Source organism: Parasteatoda tepidariorum, chromosome X1, assembly GCF_043381705.1.
Source record: "Parasteatoda tepidariorum isolate YZ-2023 chromosome X1, CAS_Ptep_4.0, whole genome shotgun sequence".
Classification (NCBI taxonomy): Eukaryota; Metazoa; Arthropoda; class Arachnida; order Araneae; family Theridiidae; genus Parasteatoda; species Parasteatoda tepidariorum.
The window spans coordinates 48,044,280-48,066,462 of NC_092214.1; the positions used below are offsets into that span (position 1 = coordinate 48,044,280).

The 22,183-nt window shown below is 30.2% G+C and overlaps 1 protein-coding gene across 1 annotated transcript in view; it reads right to left on the reverse strand.

Annotated features, from left to right (window-relative positions):
- Positions 1–10,800: 10,800 nt before the first annotated feature.
- LOC107439329 (ionotropic receptor 93a-like) overlaps positions 10,801–22,183 on the reverse strand; it is a 34,937-nt gene continuing 23,554 nt past the window's right edge. The window contains exons 12-15 of the mRNA XM_071187338.1: positions 19,859–20,079; positions 17,633–17,895; positions 13,049–13,476; positions 10,801–11,298 (exon numbers count right to left, since the gene is read on the reverse strand). Coding sequence (XP_071043439.1) covers positions 11,027–11,298; positions 13,049–13,476; positions 17,633–17,895; positions 19,859–20,079 — 1,184 coding nt within the window. The 3' untranslated portion in view covers positions 10,801–11,026. The remainder of the gene's footprint in view (positions 11,299–13,048; positions 13,477–17,632; positions 17,896–19,858; positions 20,080–22,183) is intronic.

A 22,183-nucleotide genomic window follows, 5' to 3' on the forward strand; every position in this document is an offset into this window, starting at 1 on the left:
CCTTTCTTGGCTAGTTGGTCTGCCTTTTCATTGCCATTGATTCCCACATCGCTACTATAACATTGGGTCAAATGTAATAGTATAGGATATTAAAATGTTTAAAAAAACGCAAATTGCATACTCCTAAGGATTCAGCTTACTCTTTAAGCATACTCTTTTTTTTCCATTTTCTTGTTAATTATTGCATATTCTTCTTAATACATTCAAATAAAGAGAACAAAAAGCCAAACTCAGACATTCAAAGTTGAAAGCCAGGATAAAATGGGATTTGTTTACTTTGGCATCTTAGTCTAATATGGCTCATTTAAAAATCTCACAAAATTCAGTGGCAGGTTTCATCGGAAAAGTGAAGGGAACAAAATCAAAATGAGAAGAAAACTTAAATAACTGATATTTAGACAAATGATGTATTATTTCTGATATAGGTTATATAGGAATTAATAACTTAAGCTATAATGCTATTATATACAAAAAATGCAATTTTTTATGCACTTCACTAAGCTATCTAGGCAAGTGAGGAATTGTATCCGAATTATTTTTTTGAATGAATCGAAGGAAACTAAATTCGAGTCAAACTGACAAGCATTTTTAAAAGATAAAAATATTTTTATGTTTGCTAAAATATTATTTTTAGTTCAACCTATTTGCGAATTTTACATTGCTAAGTAAAGTATTTTAACTTAAGAATTAAGTATCTGAATTATATATAATCTATATCGGAAAGATATTCAGTTTAGATGCGTTAAGAGTTTTACTAAAAAATGCACAATTCAAAAATAGTATTCTTTTTACAAACAAACCTTATAATTCTGAACTGTAAGACTATATTATTCTGAACTACATTGGCTTTAGTTTTGTTTCATTAGATTCAGAGTAAAAACTATGTAAGAAACAATACTTGACCTGTGTAGATAGCAATAGGAGATACAAGTCGGAAATTGTACTTTTTATACATAAATCCCACATAATTTTTAAGCTATTAGAACTATCTTCTCAGACTCATTCAATTTAGCGTAAAAATTTTCATTGAAGACAATATTTTATTGATTGATATTGCTGCTAGATATAGCAATGTCAGACGCGCAAAAAAGTACAACTAGGAAGTAATAATTTTTTTACATAAAAACTATTTTAGCTTCTAATAATCCTATTGAAGCGTCTTTGGTTTCATTCATTTTAGTGAATGAATACATAAATAACAATACTGCTCTTGTCTGGAAAGCAATGTCTTAGGCGTAAATACATACAACATTGTGCTTTTTGTACATAAACCCTTAAACCTTCAAAACTACAAGTCTTATATTCTCGTGCCTGGTCGAGTTCGATTCAGCAAGAAAAAAAAACTGATCAAAAACTCATTTTTTTCCTAGTTGACGAAAGTATCGCATGCAATTTTAATAAATTCTAAATTCGGCGTACAGTAATTAAAAACAATCATTAATTCTAAAATGAATGTTGCTCTAAAATGATTATCTTTCATAAAATTTAAGTTTGAGCAAAATTAAGCATTAAATATATTTTGAACAAACTCTATTTTGAAGTTACGTTTAAGAATATCAACCTCTAAAAACAAACGAAACTGAAAGGAGCGATTTTTTTTGTTTGAAGAATTTAGATGTTTTAAGCTCATGACCGCGGTTTGGTTTTTAATATACATTTTAAAAGAAATAATTATGAAAAAAAAGCATCACATCATACCATAAGTTAAATTATAACTTGACTATTATCATTTCTTAAAATATTTTTTTTCTGAAAATCTGAAGGTTTTGTACAATTTGTAATTTTGTGTTACTGAAGAAAGTAAGTTTTTTGATGGCTCTTTTCTTTTGGCAAATACGAATTAAAAGATGCTTTGTTTCTTCGTTTAATTTTATTTATTACGTCAGATTTAGTAAATAACATAATTTGATTTCATTACATTGTACTAACTTGTTTGATTATAGCCGCTTTTGGCTCTTGCACTAAATTCTAAGTACTACTGACTTTTTTTCCAATTTTAAACTACAAACTGCTCCGCATGAAAAATTTGTCTTCCACATTATACTCAATGAAAAATTGGTGAATAATAAGGAAATTTCAGTACAATTTCGCCCAGGGACTCAACACTAAGAGAATTTACACAATATAACCCAATCTTTCGCAAAAGTGTTTTCCCAATTAATAAATATAATTCAAGTAACAAACTATCCAAAGCTCAACGCTTGAAGGGTTTACTGAATTTAATCCAATCATTCCATAATAGGATTTTCTTCCATTTATTAGTAACATTTTTAAGTTCTCAGCTAATGTCTAAAATGCTGGTATTTCACTGAAGTAGCAATAATTTTGCTATAAAGATAAAACATAAATACTTTGAAACTTGTTATTAAGCTTTTGAATAATATGATTTTCTATTTTCTTTCTTGGATGATTAAAATATCTGCAATTACCATAGCTGATATAGTTTCCATAAAAGCCATTGCCACCTTTTAATCTTCTCTTCAAACATAATCTATCCTCAACTATGTCTTACGTATGGTTATTTGAAAGCCGCAAATCTACATATGACGATGACTTTCCTTGACGATGAAAATCAAGCATAATTTTTTCTTTCTTGTGCGTTGTTACATTTAACAGAGAAATGCTCATAATATAATTTCAGTTTAATTTCTTTTTCAAATCAAAGCCATTTTAAATATTTTCTGCACATATCTATATAATAAATATTTCTGGTGAAAATAATCGATTATTTTTCAACTGAACTCAATTACTCAGTTTTCTCATTATTATAACTCAAATTTCATCACAACACGTAGACATCTTAATCGATAATAAAAGCTGGTTCAAGAGGTACAAAGGGGAAAAACTCGATTATTAAAATAGATATTTCCCCATAACCCTATAAAATACTTTTCAAACCGTGGAATCCTACCATCTGTTTTTTAAGAACTTAGCTTGAGTCAATATTTTCAACTCATAAACGATAGAACTAGATTTTCTTACAGACGTGAATTACGTTTATTCTTTTCAGATTGTGACTTATTCCGTTTTACTACTTTATAGATTTGAATCTACTTTATGTTTTTGTTGTTTACAACTGTTAAGTCGAAAAAGAAGAATTGATCATTAGATGACAAGTAGCATTTATTGATGATACATTGTTTATTTTTCTCAACAGTAATTTCCCGTCTATTTAAATTTGAAACGACGTTTAATAATGCACATGCCAATGATAACTAAATTGAGAAATGATGATGAAATTGTTTTTAAATATATTATGTGGGCAATATTTTAGGGCTCATTTCTTATTTACTACCTTCTTTTATTTTCATCGCGTTTATGAAATAAAATTATTTCCTATTTTTAGAATTAAAATCAAGCTTATTCTTTGCTATAAAGGTTTTTTGTTTGGTGGAATTTAATCTTAACTGAATGAGCATATTTGAAATGTTTTAATTAAAGAAGGATTTACAATAAAATACAAACTTTAAATATAGCGCACAATTTTCTTCGATATAAAAAAAATTGAAATAGTTCAGGAAATGAACTGTTTGCCCTTCTATGGAAAATTCTTAATTGCTTTCTTATGTTTTCTTCCAATTATTGTAAAACAGTTTTACATCTGAAAAGGTATTTCTATGCAATTAAACTAGAGCTGACTAACCTTTTAATAAAAGTACCTCTACATGAAGAAAAAATATTATGCGGACCACTTGCAATTTTTTCTAACATAAAAAAAAAGTACAAAAGGTGACAACAATGCTATTTAGAGATTGTGATTTTTACTCAAAATGTACTTTTTTCCCATATAAGTCTGAGTAGGAGATATTTAAGAAACGTTTAAATAAATAAAATAAAAACTTAGAAGTTTTTTCAAAAAGAGGGTAGGGTAAACTAAAAAACAGGGGATACCTAGAATAAATTAAAACAATTTGAATAAAGAACAGATAAAAGTAAAATGGACATATTATTTCGTTTCTATAAACAAGAACCTTCCTCAGTGTCTAAATACCAAATAGCAGTAGAAAAGAAACGGGACAAACACGCACGAAGTGGTTTAACCAGTAGGGACGGACGAACAAGAGTGAACAAGGTAAAGAATGAAGGAAGATAAGTAACATGTGTGTGGGGATTTGGAGGGTTAGAAATACAGGGATTAGAAATTAAATTATAATGGATTTCCAAACAATGCCAAAAGGATGGAATGCTAGAAGGATCATTAAATTAATTATTAGAATTTTTCAAAATAAGGAAGCATTCCCAGAAATCAAGGTTGGTAGACGAAAAGCAGTATTGAATAATTCCAGCGGAAGAAAACTCAAATCTATGATTAAAATTCTTTCTGTGCAAAGCGATGGAATTTCGTTTAATTATCTGATATTGGACATATTTTTCTTATTTTAAAGTCGAAATACATTTAGAGGAAGTAGAATAATACGTAGGGCTTAAAGGATAATAAGTAGGATCCATTTTGCATAAAATAGGATCCATTTTGCTTGTTCAATTTAAACAAGACCACATTAACAAAAAATTTGAAAAATACCAAAAATATCCTCTTCATATGAAAATTAAGAATTTTACTGTAAGTTTTCACAATCAGACAAATTGTGTTAATAATTAAAAAAATGAATTAATGGTTTTAAAAGTAGACGTTTGCTTTGCTTTAGTGTGACTATAAAAGCGTACTATTCCTTACAGTAATGTTTCTCAGAGCTGATTCTCTTATATTGCTCTGAATTTCTTTAGCAATTTATTGAATTTAAAGTGCAGAGGAATGAATAAAATAAAAACTTTAAGTATTAACATAAATCTCAAACGACATTTGAAAAATAATTGTGCTTTCCCGAAAGAAAAAAAAATCGATCATTTCATTAAAAAAAGAAATTTCTGAGGAGGTCTCAATATTTTTCGATAAAGTAATTAATGGAATACGAATAATGCGTTTGGCACTATTACAATAAACCTAGGAGAAAATTGGAATGCTACTAATCGTATGAGCAAGTGAAAAATGATTTAAAAGTTCATTAAATTTTCCATAAACATGTCATTTTCTCCGAGAATGGAACAGGTACTCTCCAGATAAATTGCAAATTCAATCAATAATGTTGAAATGCCGATACATTTTCCATTAAATGATAAAAAATAAAATTCATAAATTGGTGTCATGTACAGCAAGTTGCTATCATGACAGCGTGCTGTAATCTATCGCGGTAAGCACGGGCTTAATATTTGAATGTTTTAAGTTTATAACTTTCATTTAGTTCATTCTCCAATTTATTCAAAAAGAATTATTTTTGACATTTTCTTCTCTCATACGACAATAAAATATAAGTATCTATTAAATTTCAGTAGAACATAATACGGTGCTATCTGGAATGGTTTAATGCAGGGCAACTTTTGTGTGTAGGAGTATAATGCACTAGATTGCTTGTTGCAATTTTAATTCTTCGTAGTCAGAATACCTTTAACCCCTTCAGAACCACGATCACATAAAGTTACTACCCGATTCTCCCTTCATGTCCCACGGTATCATATGAGACAAACCTTTCCGACTAGAGCAGCCCATGATTACTAGACGTGGTTTCAATTGAAAAGAGCGGTTGAAACCTATCATTATTTTGAATAACGTCTCACAGACATTCAATATGCGCTTTCCACTCCGAGGTTTCTTTTTTATTTGATAAGGGGAATTAATGCATGAATGGGAACCTTAAGATTGAGTTCGTGAATTAGTATGCTCAGGGTTTTTGTTTTGATTTTGACAGAATGAGGAAAAGATGGTGCATACTTTGGTAATGTTTTGCATACTAGATAATGTTTTGCATACTTTGGGTTAGTTTTGCAATTTATTCTTTAAATAGAAAAAAGTTTTTTACAGTATATTCAGGTATTTACAGAGATAATAAATTGTAAATTTTAGCGCATTTAACTGCAGTAACGATTTTATATGAATCTTTAAATGAAATTAGGCTTAACGGGAAACTTGCCCATGAGTATGATACTCTCGGAGCATGTAAGCCAGAAGAAGCACTTCCTTATCTCTCCGCCAGTTCTGAACAGATTAATAATCAGTTGCACAGCTGTAAACATTCATACTTTTAGATTTCTTCTCAAAAGTAAAGGCAATAAAGTAACTCATTTGGAGCCGCAAAGTAATAATTAAGAGTGTGAAAAATAAATCCGCTGATCAAATCACGCAAATAGCTATTGAGAATGACGAGTTGTAAATTTCAAAAGCTATTTGGAGCATTAAATGCATTATCTAATCATAATTTTCGTTGTTCAGTTTATTTCAAAGATATGCAATTAGGAGAAGTTTTGTGATGTTACTCTTTTCCCAATAAACTTGAATTCAATCATTTAAATAAAATGAATTAAAATAAAGTATCAAAACCTGTTTGATTGCCTGTTTAGACAGGAAAGAGTTGAATTATAATTATCGGAAACAAATTTTCAAAACTTTTGGAAAAGATAGAGATAGTAAGAAAATAACACATAAATAAAATGGAGACTTCGTCGGTGTTTCTATTTATGAAAAATACTTGAGTAGTAAATAATTTGTGTTCTCTAATATCGGAGAGACCAATGAAAACATCACTTCATATTAGGAAAGTCCTTAAAGCTTTCGATGTCCCTGATATTTATGAAAAATACTTGAGTACTAAATGCTTTGTATTCCTTGACATCGGAGAGACCAAAGAAGACACCACTTCATCATGTTATGCAAATTCATATAGCCATTGGTATCTTTGATATTTATGAAAACTACTTGAGTAGTAGATATTTTGAATTCTCTAATATCTGAGAAACTAATGAAGAAACCGTTTCATTATATTATGAAAATTCAAAGATCCTCTATAAACGAAAGAATTTTTTTGCGATTGCCTGCTGAACGCCCATTTTTATTATTAAGAAGTAATATGATTTTACGTCTCTTTTATTAGAAAGAATTTTACATTTAGCCACTTAAAACACTTCCTAATCTAAACAGTTTTACAAACAAATAACGCCAAATAGTATAATATATTTTCTGATGTAAAACAAAATCTTTCGAAGGAGTTTGAATTTTAATATGTTATTAAATTTGTTGTTACTTGATTAGGTCCTAAATTATTCTCATAATGGGTTTATCCTCTAACTTAGTAGAAGAAACCTTTAAATTGATCTGTAAAACTAAATTATCTGCCGAACGTGTGGTAAAATATCTACATTTAAATGTTGCAATTCAGGAGTTTAATACTTTGTTAAATTCAAAAATATCTAATTCTGCAAAATGGAATGAAATAAGTTCAGTGTCACATAAAAGCACTTTTTTTCATTTTGTTTCATTTGACTGAATACTTTCAAAGTTATAGCGAAAAAACATACGACCAGAAAAATGAGTTTTTTTATATAAAAATGTTCGTATCTGCTTTAAGCTAGATTAATAAAATTTTATGCAGTTATTGCAAATAACAACCAAAGTAATCTATTACAAGTTACAAGCTTATTGCTTGATTTTCTGGCGTAAGGTGTTCAAAAATACTTGCTTTCTCCTGCAATTTATTGTCACTCTCTCAAACCTCGCAAAGCTTTAAACTTTCTTGTTATTAGATTATTTAAGTACCAATACTGATACTAATTCGTCAAGTACCTGCTCATCATGGTTCTTAAGCCACACTGCATGTTACATATTCCCGTTAAAAATAAAATTTTTATTAATAAATTTTTTACTTGTGTTGTTGAATGGCAAGCGTATCCAGTATTGTTTTTTTTTTCTTTTGGAATGAAGCAGTAGACATTGAGGATCTTTTTTAAACCTGTTGTTCAACCAATTGAAAGGCATATGCTTTTATAGGTAAATATATTACAGAGACACAGGAAGGGAAGTGGGAAATTCGCGATTTAGAACAAATTTTTCAAATATTTTCCACGATGTTCTTAACGTCGTGTCTTAAATGCATGAAATATAGTATCTCCAGTTTCAAATTGCTGTCTGGTTAAATGTTTTTATTCAGCAAAGTACGAACATGAATTCCATTTATCTTTTAAGATGTCTTTTTCTAAAAATCGTAAAAAAAAACAAAAAAAAAAAAAACGATAGCTTGAAGTATATTTTTTAATTGAAAAAAAAAACTTTTGAAATACATATGTAAAAAATTCGAACAAAAATTGAAAGGATGTAGGAATCTTCCTTATGACTTTTGAGTAAATTTAGAATAGGTTAACCATTTCGCATTAGGTAACTATGTTGTGTTAGTTTTGGTTCAATTCATTAAAAATTAATAAATAAATAAAAGCATAAAAAATATCTATGAGGAGTTTTTGTGTGATGTCAATTGTGATGTCTTTTGTGATGTCTATGAAATAAGCTTAGAATAGATTGATCTTTTTAGATTCGATAATTGTGTTGCGTTAGCAACATTTAAAAAAACATTTAAAAAATGAACATTTAAAAAAGATGAAATAATGCATTAATAATTTCTATTACGATATTTTTGTGATTGTATTAGTAGTTTGCCTTAAATTAATGCATTTTGAGTTAAAAACAGGTATTTTCATGTGTTTTTCAAGGTTAACTGTACTTCTAACTGGAAAAATAAAATATATTTACTATCAAACAAAAACAAAAAAAATTGAACATTTTCTAAAAATCTCATCATATCAAGTATGATAATATAAAAGGGAAAATAAAAAATAACGCATATGTATCATTACGCGTAGTTGAATGATCGAGGTAAAGAAAGACAGTGAAACCTGTTAATGACCACGTTTTACTGACCATCTGTCTAATTTGAACCTAATTATCTAGTACCAAACAGGCATAAACAAATAAATTGCTCATTTATAAATTGAGCTGTTGTCTAAGTGTTCCATAAAGTTTCGTTCCACAAGTTGTCAACTTACTTAGAAATTTTATTTACTTAAATGTTTCTGCACCTATAGGTTTTTTTTCAGTCGTAATATATTAGCGGCCTAATGCATAAACATTCAGAGTCTATCTTTTATGTGTTGATGTTGCGTTTTTGGTGAAAAAAATAATAATTTAAGCAGTTGCCGGTGGATGGCAGTAGCATGTACCACTGAAGCCAGTTGTAGTGTTATACGCTTCGAAACCCCGGAGGGATTTATGAATAACCCTGTATAAATCTGAGAAAATTGACAATGAATTTTAACTGACTTAACATTCGTTGCCAAACCGTAGCATAGAACGCTCCTTCACAGTTGACTGGATTGGTAATCGTCTTAAAAAATGTTAACTCTCGCACTGTAAGAAATAGATGCTCAATTTTCACGTTTTTCTTACTTTGTTTTTGACGAAGCCGTTTCCTAGTACTATATGTTATTGACAGTTTTTCGAAGAAAGGAATTTCGTCAAAATTATAGAAATATTTTGTCATTCTATTATTCCAGAAAAAAAGGCCTCTTGTATCTAACTTTTCTAGTCATCACTTTATCGTGGGCACCATATAGTTGGAACAATGTCATCCATACATCATAAGAAGGGCAGAGAGAAAGAGATAAATTAAAACGGAATACAAACCCGGGATCTTTCCGGTACGAGGCCGACTTCTTGACCACCATACAGTCCGGTCGGCTTAGTTCGTCACTTTATATTCGATCTTGTAGTCCTCATCTCCCACAATGCACTGTGATGAGGTTCCGAGTTGAGGAAGCATTTTCGTCAAATATATGAGAGTTCGCGTTTTATCCCAAATCACATGATTTCGTTAGGAAATAATTCTCAAAACTAATAATATACAATTCAAAGATTACTGAATCATCAAAAGTAAAAGTTTTATTCCTGACACTAGACTATATCTGACACATTCTGACTACGCAAACACTAATCAATCCGGCCGTAATGATGTCAGTGGACAAAAAATTAATATGAGAAATTTGTGAAGATCCATGTCCAGAAGACCATGATCTTTGGCCAAAAGTCAAAAATTAAATTTTCAACTAAAATATGTGTAGGCAGTTTAAATATAACCCAAATTAAGTATTCATATTCATTCCAAACATTATAATTTACTTTTTGGACCGACAAGAGTACAATGTAATGAAAAATATGTTAAATTTTTTTTTAAATGCAACTTTTAAATTTTTATTTCAGAAATATATATAGGAATTCAATCATACTGTTACATTTTTATCAGAGTAATTAGTTTGAAATTATAGCACAATTTTTCAGTTTGTTGGATTAGTTAATACTCTAGACAAACTTATAGTTTATATCCTATTATTTGACATTTTATAATGTTTGAATGAATTTCGAAACTTAGTTCCAAAAAGTTCCACGAGGTAATTAGCTAACAATTGTTGTTGTTGTTTTCTTTGATGTTTCTTCTTTCGAAAAAAACTGCCCCATTTTGCCCGTACTGCAAAGGTGGACTAAATATACCGAAAAACAGAAATTAAGTTTTTTCTTCTTCATGTTTTCGCGTTATTTTGTAATTAATTCGCGTTATTTTGTAATATGACTTCGGAAATATAATTTGCTTTTCATTTTTAATATAAAATTACGAAAATTATTGTATTTTCATTGCTATATTTAATTATTTAAACGTACTATATTATTTTTTTTAATATTTGCTTGCCATATTTCAGCCGCCATTTTGTTTTTTGGGGTATTTTTAGTGTATTTCAAAATTTTATTTATGAATTCAATTCACCTGCACATAAAAGCTCCTAAATAAAACCCCCCAAATTTTGAAACAAATTTTATCGAAATACTAATTTTGGCCACGAGACCTTGAATGCTGGCCCACTGTGCACGTAGAACGCGTAGGAGTTACCTTCTGGACACGCCACGTATTAAAGAAAAGAATGAAACTTAAAGAAAGTGAAAAAGGCATATTTTATTAATTCTTCGTTTTACAAAGAAAATTATGATAAATATTTATAAAGACAATGCTTCATATAAACAAGTATCTAATCTAAATTTTTCACTTTTCGCCGCGTGCAACGCCTTTACATTTCTTTACATAAAAATGCTGTTGCAAAGCGTCTTGTATAAAGCAAAAATATATATTATGTTTAAATTATTCATTGAGAATCATCTTTCTTATTGACGCTGATGATCCCCATTTTCGTAAGTGAAATATGAATCATTATTTCCATATCTTGATTGCTCATTAGCTTGAGTGTTTCTTTCAGCATTCTCATAACTTCTTCTAATTGCGAACGAATTGTTATTAGTATATTCTCCTCCAAAATTCGTCCTTTCAGCATTGTCACTGTCGTAATTGTTATAGATGTCTCTTCGTCCGTATTCATCTAATCTTACGTCGGAATTCATAGTGCTGCGTCGATTATTCCACTCATCCTTGCTGAATCCTAATAAAACAGAACAGAATTTGAAACTCAAAAAAATGCATTCATGTATTTTTTTACATGTTACACTGTAAAAAAATAGTCCGTGAAAAGAGAACAGTTCCGATGACTCAGTTTACGGTATTTCTCCGTTCTTAAATAAAGTTTTCGTTGGGATTATTTTAAGACATATAATATATAAATTAATTATTAGCTTTTTGCAAAAATATTTCTTTTAAGCGATCCTTGCTATATGTTGGGTTAAATCACGGACAAGAAGTTGGACAATTAAGTAATTGATAAATTTGAAATGCTTGAGTTTTGATGTAAGTTCTACAGAAAAATTACAAACTTATTAATTTAATAATAGCAATAAGTTTCTCAATGTATAATTATAAGTATAATACTCGTGTATTGTACCAACCATCCATGCATATAAGGAAAAGAATATTTTATTCGTTAAAATTAAGCACGAAAGTAGATTATTTTTAAAATAGAGAAATCAAATAAAGACAAAAAAGTAAAATGAAATTCAGGATTTAAAATTTGAAAAAAAAAGAAAAATAATCCGTTTAAGGTCAACTATATGCATAGGTCAAGTATAGCTTTTTCTTTTTTTGTATGTTCTTCACTTTATCCTATCAAAAAATTAAATTTTGAAATTTCTATTTCCTCAAAGAAGGGTTTTAATTTCTAGGTTTTTCTATAAGTGCTACAGTGCTTATTTTTAAAGCACATGTACTTAATTTTACAATAAAAGTACTTAGTTTAAAAGTATAGTTTTTGTGAGTTGAAGAAAATCAAGGAATAACATTAAAGAAGAAACATTTGTAAAAATGTTTACGGAAAGAATAGGTAAAAACTCGTTATGATTTTTGAAATGTGTTCCTGAAACAAAAAATTCCCCTACAAATTGTGATGATTATCTCGGTTTTATCTGATGAAAATGGTCATTAAATTCACAAAAATCAAATCTTGTAAATTTTCAAATCAGTGTTAAAGAATTATTCTTGTGCCGGAGTTTTGAAAGGTGAATATTTGAGACAAATGCAATATTTCATGAAACCTTGTCACTGATCAAGTAAGAATCAGTTTTTTTCATTATCAAGGATTCAATTATTTGTTTATAATTACCTACATAAATAATGAAAATGAAAAAAGAAATGCATCTAAATTACTTTATCTGCAGAAAAATTTGGATCATAATTTCAGTAAGGAAGAGACATAAGAGTTGTATCGTATGTTTTTTCATAATGAAGCGATCAATTTATCTTCACATTTTTCCAAATTTAAAGCTGTTGACAAAACACCACATAGTTCTAGAGATAAAAGCTAATACTATTTAAGGTATTTATATATTTAAGGTGTTATAGTGTCAAAAATAAGTAGAAAAAAGTATTTGGAACCTCTATTGCTGTTACCTTTAACGTAGAAAAAAATAACGGTGTTTAATGATGTATTTCACAGCCATAAATTATTAAAATGCTAAACATAACATTTTCAATTATTTTGAACTAAATTAGTTCAAAATAATGAAAAAAGTGCTAAAAATATCTTTATAAATTTTGCCTTTTTTCTTTAAATCCTCAAATTTAAAAAGAAATCTTAGAAATAACAATCGAGACCATAAGGTTCCTCATTTTTGTAAGTCTTCTATAAAATTCTTAATTTATTAAGTGCAACTAAAATACGTAAATGAATTATTAATTGCTATTGCACACCAATACTCACGATAAGATATCTTACTTCGTGCTATATTTTTACTTATTCTTACCTCTATTATCAGTACCATTGCTAAATGAAGTAGCATTCTTTTTCTGCTTTCTGTTTTTCACTTTATCAAGATCTCTTATACCAGGATACATTCTAGATTGCATAAAGTTATCTTTTTTATTAATTTTTTGGGATCCTGCATTCAGGAAGGGAATTATAAATTTGGATCTCTTTGAATGCATAACACGCATATTAGCCGGGAAATGTCCTTTGTTTCGACATAAAATGTAAACAAGTTCTGACATTAGGAAAAGAATTGAGCCACATAGTCCAAACATTAAAATATAGAAAGATCCAACCATTTGAGAAACATTAATTTCTCTGGTATCTCCTGCTTGTGGTTTTAATGCCAATGTACATTCATTATCAGGTGGAGAAGCATCTCTTTTCCATTTTAGAAAAATGCCACATTCAAATAATCTTTCTACCCTAAAAAGATAAAAACGCAATGGATTACAAGCTTGTCACTTATTTTAAGAGTTGGTAGAAATTATACTTGGTGTCCCGTTATCACCACCCTTAATATATATTTTTATGACTCTTGTCCAAAACACTCTTTACTCTAATGTGTATAAGCAAATATACACATTAACGGTCACAAATTATTATTTAAGCGAAGGAATAGGAAAATTTTAATTGAGTAGTTAATAAGGAAAACGAGATTGAAAAATATTAAAATATGTTTGATTGCCTGTGAAAATTCAAATTAGGTGGAAGCAAAAATCAAAAAAGCCTTCAAATTTAATTCGGCAATAAAACTTATTTTCATATTTTATTCTCGCCTTCTTCAATAATTATTCGATAGATTTTCTTAATATTTTTGTTTTCTTCTCTTTTCTAGAATGAATTTTCTATCTGAATTTGTAACTGAAATTTGTTATCCCTAATAATCATGCTTATTTTATTCGATATTTAACGAGGATTTAGTAAATGTATATTAGAGGCTGTGGTTACGAAACACTGTGTAATTTTTACATCATAAAATTATGTTTCGTATTTTTATAAGTACTTAGAACTTTTACCCTCTTATGAGGTAACTGATTATTGTATTAAATAGTAAGGATGAGATAAGTTCTTCAAAATAAATAATGAAATAAGTGTAAAAGAAACACTTTTTACTAAAATCGGAAACGAATAACTGTTTTTAGAATAATTTTCGGCTCAATACTGAAATATAAAGTTTTATTCATATTTCTCGAAATTTATGAGAATTTTCGAATAATTTTGTTTACAAAAATACATATTTTATGTTCTAGTTGCCGAAAAAGTATTTTTTTCCTTAAAATTAGTAAATATGTTTAAAGTCTTGAGTGTATAAGTCAAAGTTCGTGTCATTTGGATAATTTTTTCTATGAACTTAATCATTTTTTTAAATGTTCAAGTCATAAGATTTTGTTTAATTTTATTGAAAACCACCTACTCATATATTCGTTCTATCTGGAAAAAAAAAGCAGTCGCTTACTTTTAAATTTTTTTTTAATTCCAATTATTTTTTTAAATTGCAATCGCAAACAAAACCCCTCATCTGTGTGAGTAATTTCATAGGGGAAATCATTAGTAACAGTTTCTAATAGAGATAAGTCGATAATAAATAATAAAAATAGTGACTTGACAAATAAATTCACTGTAATTACCATATTAACACAAAATTTAAGATTATTGGTCAAAAATGTTAGAAATTATTGTTTATTTATAGTTCTCACCTTTTACGGTTTAACAACCAGAATTTTACCAACGTGAACTAGGCCCATCTTATGAAGCAACATAATATCTTGATGCCAAGTGCATACAATAGCTGAGAGGGCTAATCTGCCAATATTATAGCCGAATGAACGGGTATTCGTATCAAGTTGTTAAAACCGCAATATATCTTCCATTTCTTCAACACATGAAGAGTTTCTAGTGTCTTGAACTCTCCAATCGGTGACCCTGGACTATTAGAATACGAAACTCACATTCACGTGTAGATGGCAGCACCACAGAGTTGCTTAGTACAAAAATGTCTAGTATGCCCCCTTTCTCTCGATAGATGGCAGCAAAATATAAGCTAATTTAGTCACATTTCATTTGATAAAACACAACTCAACTACAGCTAAACTCCAATATCCTTTCTCCAACGGAAAACCTAACATAGTGTGACCCCAATGTCCAGTTATATTTTATTTTTACAGTTTCGAAACGATACTAGTTGTAGACTGTTTCAAAACCGTAAAGGTAAAAAATGTTCCTAACCATAAATTTTGCGGTTAATTGGATGGGAGGTCTGCTGCTCGCTAATTTCACTGAAATTTAGAAGGAAAATTCTAGCGGTGTGTCAAAAAACTGTACCCATTAGAAATCACATGCTAATAATTTAACGGGGAAGAAGCCAAGCCTCTTAAGATTTATCGAAACTTTATTGAGGAAAGCTTGATTCAAACCATCAAGAATAGTTTGTTTGGTTATCGTAAGGGGTGGCCAACCTGCGACTCGCGAGCCACATGTGACTCTTTGAAGGATTATTTGTGGCTCTCGATAAATGTACCCGAGTTCCCTTTTCATTTTTGTGCTATTATATTTCATTATTTTTCTGAACCCATTTGAAATTAACATAATTCAAGGAGAGTTTTCCATTTCCAATATAATTATGACCCAAAAAGTATCTGAAGAATTAGAATTAATAGAGATGCAAGACGATCAAGCTCTACAATTAAAATATAAGTCGACGTCGATTACTGAATTTTGTACCAGAATCGAAGCATCCTGAATTAAAAAAGGCTGCTTGTCTAATTATTTCAATATTCGGAACAACGTACTTACGTGAATCATTTTATTCCACTTTAAAATTCGTGAAATCCGAACACCAATCAGTATTAACTAACCAGCATCTCAAAGAATTACTGAGAAGTGCTGTCACCAATTATTCACCAAATTTTAAAGAATTGTTAAGAGAAGTAAAATAAATGTGTTTAATTTTTAATAATTAAATTCAATACACATATTTTGTACTTTTATTTATATGTTTTCAATAAATATAATTTCTGCAAAAAATTTTTTTTTAATACCTTTTTTGCATACCTTTTAAATACGCATTTAACTGCGGCTCGCGAAAAATTTCAAATTTTGAAAAATGGCTCGACTATTAAAGAGCTTGTCCACCCCTGGTATATAACTTGATGACGATTCTAATAATTGACTTTCACCTCCTCCAAATTTCCATCAATAATCAAACAGGTCTTAATCTCTACAGTGAGGTTTCTCGTCAGGTTTTGATAACAATTTAGTTTTTTCCTCTTTAGTACGTTAATTTTCAACACTCAATGTTCTTTTTTTTTAAAATTTAGCTTTGAACAGGAATTTTTAAAATCTATATTCAATGCAGTGATTGCGTATCACTTTGTATACAAGTTTTATTGCTTTTTTTTATTTTTACATTGCTTTAATACCTATCCAAAACGGGAATATATCCAAAGCAAATTTAATTCTTTTGTTCCTGAAAATACTGTTTCTTTTTTAAGCGTTTGTAGAAAAGGGTGCATTTGGTTTTATTTTTTAAAATTATTATCCCCTTACACTGTTTATATACTGCGAAGAGCCATTACATTGTGGTGATAGGTTCGACGCTCATCGTAAAATCAAGTTTATTTCATATTGTTATCTGTTTGTCTTTAATCAATTGTGTTTTTACTTATTTTTGAAGTGAACTGAAATAAGAGTTCTGATGTCATCATATTAGAATTGTATAAATACCAGCTCGCACATGACAGCCTGTCAATAATTTCTCCCATCACTTGCCGTGATGATGTTCTTGTAAATCAAACCAACTTGTATATAAATGTAAATATGTTTAATAAAATATTAGTATCTCGAAGGAGCTATCTTCGCTTACCTCAATGGTGACCCGGACGTGATTTGAACACGCAACCTTCTTCGCTTACCTCAACATTATGACCACCCTGCTAATAACATGTAGGACCACCTTTAACCCTCAAAACCGCCAGCGCCTGCCATGGCATTGATTCCACAAGGTGCTGATAGATAGTCTGAGGTATCTGGTACCAAGCGCTCACCAACTGGTCCTGCAATTCCCTCACATTGCGAGGGGGTAGCGTGGCAGCACGAATTTGGTTTTCCAAGTAGGACCACAAATGCTCTATTGTATTAAGGTCAGGTGAATTTGGGACAATGACATGACTTGAAAGTCACTGGAATGTTCCTCGAACCAATCCATGACGATTTGACCCTCATGACATGGTGCATTATCCTGTTGGTAAACACCATCCCCTGCAGGAAAAACTGTTGCCATAAATGGGTGAACTACGTTCAAGTAGCTTATAGACGTGAGGGATTGTTCTATGAGGATTATGGGTCCTAATGTGCCCCATGAAAACATTGTTCCTGGTCGAAACCATGAAAACCTGGGCGAACCCATTGTTATAGATGGAGGGTGGTCATAATATAATGGCTCTTCGGTGTATTTCATATTTCAATTTAGAGCCTTAATAAAATTTATCTGTATGGTTGCATAAATATTTTTTTTATAAATGTACTTCTAGTAAAAAAAGGATATTTTTGTAACATTCATATGATTACTTTAAATACTTACTCAGAATTTACATGCTCTAAGTATGGCCAGTTTTTTCGAACTGCTAGTGAGACGCTTTCTGCATGAACATCAACAGCACCAACAGCATAATAACATTTATTTGTTTCATTGTATGATTTACCCATTATTTCAAGCAGTTCAAATCTTGAAGCTATAAGTACGAGATCATTATCTTTTATTTTCTTCATCCATTTTGGTTTGTCATCTTGTTTGAGAATAACCAATCGCTTTCCAACGTTTCTATAAGTTTCTGATGTTGAAGTCTGAATCACAAAAAATAATAGTATCAATATGAGTGATAAAAAAAGCCAGAAAAATGATTGTGGGGAACAATTTTTTTTCTATTGCAAATTTAATGGATCTTAGATAGTTTAGTATCATTGATATCAAATCCACAATCAGTTTGAATGTCCAAGTAGCATTTTTTTTTTGAAAATGACCTTTTTTGAAGAAATTTACAAGTTTAAAAATGTTATATATGGCAGGGGGTCACATAAAGGCTGCAAAAGCTTCTAGGGGAGCTAGGACAAGTCCTCAGAATTAAAAATTGCATGAAATCCCGTGTCCAGAAGTGTAATATGCCACTTGGGGGCTGTTCTATTATAAACTGATTCTTCGTGTGCTTCTGAGCAAGTCTCAATAGAGAAGCGGATCAAAATTGCTTCATCAAGATTTGAATTACATAGGAAATCATGATCAGAAATTTCATCATACGTGGCTAGGGGCACTTCCCTATTATGACCTGCTCAGAAGCACACGAAAAAACAGTTGGGAAGTGTCTTAAGCGGCGCACGACGACGCGAGTTGCTATGCCATTTTAATCCTGATGATGTGCCTTAGTTCCCCAAGAAGTTTGTCGCAACTTTTACGCGACACTCTGCTACAAGTAAAGTTTTTGATCTTGTACATTTCGGTAAAAAATTGACTCAAAAAGTTATTTAAAGAAATAATTAGTTGATGTGCAAAACACTAATTTTAGATTTGAAATCCCCACACCCGAATTGGGTAAGATCATATATTTATATGAATGCAACAAAAGATTTGTTCCCCACTGTAATTGAAGAAAAGAATTTAAAAAGCTGTACAGGCCAAATTATAAATTCAGAGAGAAATTGCAGTAAAAATGTCACTTATTGCTATAAAAGTAATTAGCAGCATCTACGTGAGACGAATAAATCGTTAGATGACTATTAGCCTTATTTAATCGCATACGCGTAGGAACTACACATTTTCTGTGGAGAAAAATCACACTAGCAACTTTTCTTCACTTTTGTCTTCAAATTGTTGAAAATAACAATGTTGGGAATTTCCTGTCTTTCTCTTTTATTCTTACAATTTATTAGTTCAATTTTAAACTGTTTCCAAAAGAGAACTTTGTACATGCATATACAGATGGCTCCCCTCACAAAACTATAACAAATGGAGGCTCTGGAGTGTTTTTAACCACTTTAAGTAATTCCCCGTAACAAGGTAAATTTGGAGTAGGCGCTACAGCCTCTAACTTCACCTGCGAGCTACGGGCAATTTTAGAGGCCCTTAACATGTATAAAGCCCTTCCCCCCTCTGAGCAAGCAAAGGGCCTTGTTATCTTCTGCGACTCGAAGACCGACCTCCAAGCAATTTTAAAAGGGGACTCTTCTATCAGTCAAGAAATCATTTCAAATCTTCATGAACTTCAGGACTTAAGCAGAACCTGTACTCTTCGGTGGATACCAGCACACGTTGACATTGCAGGAAATGAAAATGCAGATAAATTAGCCAAGGAAGCCAGAAATCTCAACATTAATAACTGTAACGTCTCCATCCAAGATGCAAATGCAATTGCTAAATCTAAACTAAGAGAAAAATCAATTCCAACGAAACACATGATTTGTAGTGTAAATGCAGATAAATCCACAACAAAAACTATAGCCAGGATGAGAACCAATCACCACAGAGACATGAAGATCGACAGAGAGGGCAGGAAAGTATATAGGAATTGTGAAAACTGCCCAGATACACAGCTGACACCACGCCATATCATTGAGTGTCCAGCAATGAGTGCTAATCTGAGAGAAATAGGAGTCTTGCCGTCATTGATTGACCTTTATGACGACCTTTTTTCTTGATGTTATCATCAAGAAAATCGCAGAAGCAGTAATTAAGACTCATGGAAACATTTGATTCGGCTATGTCATAGGCACGACAAAAAAAAATAAATTAGTTAAATTAAAAACAAAGACTTACTCTTAGTTTTTCAATAAGTCCTTCACCTTCAAGAACGCCCCATTTAATGCTTCTTTGATTTGCTAATAGATCTTCAAACGTGTTGATTGGACTCCTTATTTTCGGGAATGTTAAAACAGCAACAAGATTTCCACTGTATGTTGCTACGGTGACTATTACAAATAGCCACCAAAAACCAACTAATATACGTCCTGAATATGCGAGTGGTAAATGAATTCCACCTATAAAAATTCAAACCAAGTGTAACCCTATAAGATAGTTTAGGGTATTATAAAGTATAATGCCGATTAATATTTCAGTAATTAAATAACAATCATGATGAAACTGTAAATCTAGCGTAAGAGGACGACTGAAGGCTAAATCATGGTAAGAATAAATCTGTTAAAATGAGAAAATACACTTTAAAAAATTTCGGAAACTAATTTTGACAAGACAAAAATGCTTCCGAAAATTTCAAAGAACTTCATTTAATATCATGTTTCCGATCAATTGAGAAACATTTATTTTATTTTTAAAAGTAGGAAACTGAATCATATTGACTCCTATTCAGTTCCAGAGTGTAGCTACCACTAGTATGTAGCTGCCACCCAGAGTGCAGCTGCCACTAGTTCCAGAGTGTAGCTATTCAGAACGTAGCTACCACTATAACTATTAAATTCCAATTCACTAGTATATAAGACATGTTAACTCGATTTTATCTTGAGGTATCTTTTGATAGATGACGGTTAAAATTGTTGTTAGCCTTCAAACAGGAAGTTTTAAAAATATTAAGAAAAGCTTAAAGGAAACACTTCGAAATATTAAAAAAAAAAATCCGAAACTGCAAGAAACTATTTAAAATATTTCTGAAGTACTGCGAAATGTTTCTTATTATTACGAAAGGAGGTTTCCGAAATATTCAGAAACGTTTCGGAAAACTACATGCACCCTAGCTGCCCCATACAATCAGAGACGTTTCGGGAATTTTTTTTTTTTTGCAATGTAATAACAATTACATGGAATCAATTATAGATGATAAGGATATTAACTTCCAGGACTGATCTGATAATTCCTGATAATAGTGTGTAAATTACACACCCATTTAATATGTTTTGAAATCAATACCACTCAAAGTGTAGCGTGCAAAAAAAAAAAAAAAAAAATTAAAAAAAAAAAAAACGATTAACCAAAATGCAAAATGCATTAGCATTTTGTTTACTCGACCTACAAAAGTTTCAAAAATAACTTTTTAAGTCATTTTTCGGAATGGTTTTTTTTTTTCTGACATCTTTGTTCGTTTGGAATTTTTCACTTCTGGAAACAAAATGTCTGGAGGAGATTTGTCCGAAGAGAATAGTGTATGATTCATCTCAAAAACTTCAAGATGTTGAAGCCATCAAGAAAATACAAATGTCGGAATTAAAGAACAACTCTTCCCAAAATTTCGAATGAGGACTTTGAAAGTTGCTCCTGCAAATTTTACGTCTAAGTACAAAAGTACATTATGGCAGGAGGAAGTTCTTTGAAACATATCAAATGACAAAGCATTTCCCACGAAATTTTCAAAAGTTATTAGATCAGCCTTGAAAATTAACGGTCGTACCTTGCAAAAATTGATACAAAAAAAGAAAAATACTTTCTGAAGGTCAATCCTCTTCTTACGGTAAATGGACACTATTTGTATTTATAAAAAAATATTGTACAACTAAAATAATTTTTAAAAATGTTCTATGTAATGATTTACTGTATATTAAGACTTTCACGTTAATAGGAGAAAATTTCGTTTTAAATGATTTTTCGTTTTAAATTATTTAAGTGATTTGATTTTTTGTTGTATTGTTTGCTCATAAAATGAGTACTGCAAATACTGCAGTGTTTTCTATAAATACAGTTTTAAATATTTTTCTTTATAATTTTTCTGCTGATTTGAGCTTTGAGCACTGAAAAATTCAACCTTATTTGTCAATCAACAACAGATAATTTTCAAAGATCATTTCGCTTAAAAGCAAAATATATTAATTTAGAATTGTTCAAAAAATACTTAAAACTTAAGCTTTAGAGGGCGAGCAATTCTTAATAATGAGCAAAAACTATTTAGAATATAATAAAAACTGTATATTTTGAAAAAAAACTCGAATTTAATGTTACATTTATGTTTTTATTATTTTGAATTAAACTTTTTACTGAAAAATATCACTAGAGTAAAAGAAATATAAGTCAGGAAAATTTATTATATGTTATATACAATACTGCACTATCACATTCTGACTCCTTTAAGTTTTATTACTGATTGTTAAGTATTTTTTTCATTTTCAGCTCCTTGTTTAATATTAAAAAGTTTATATT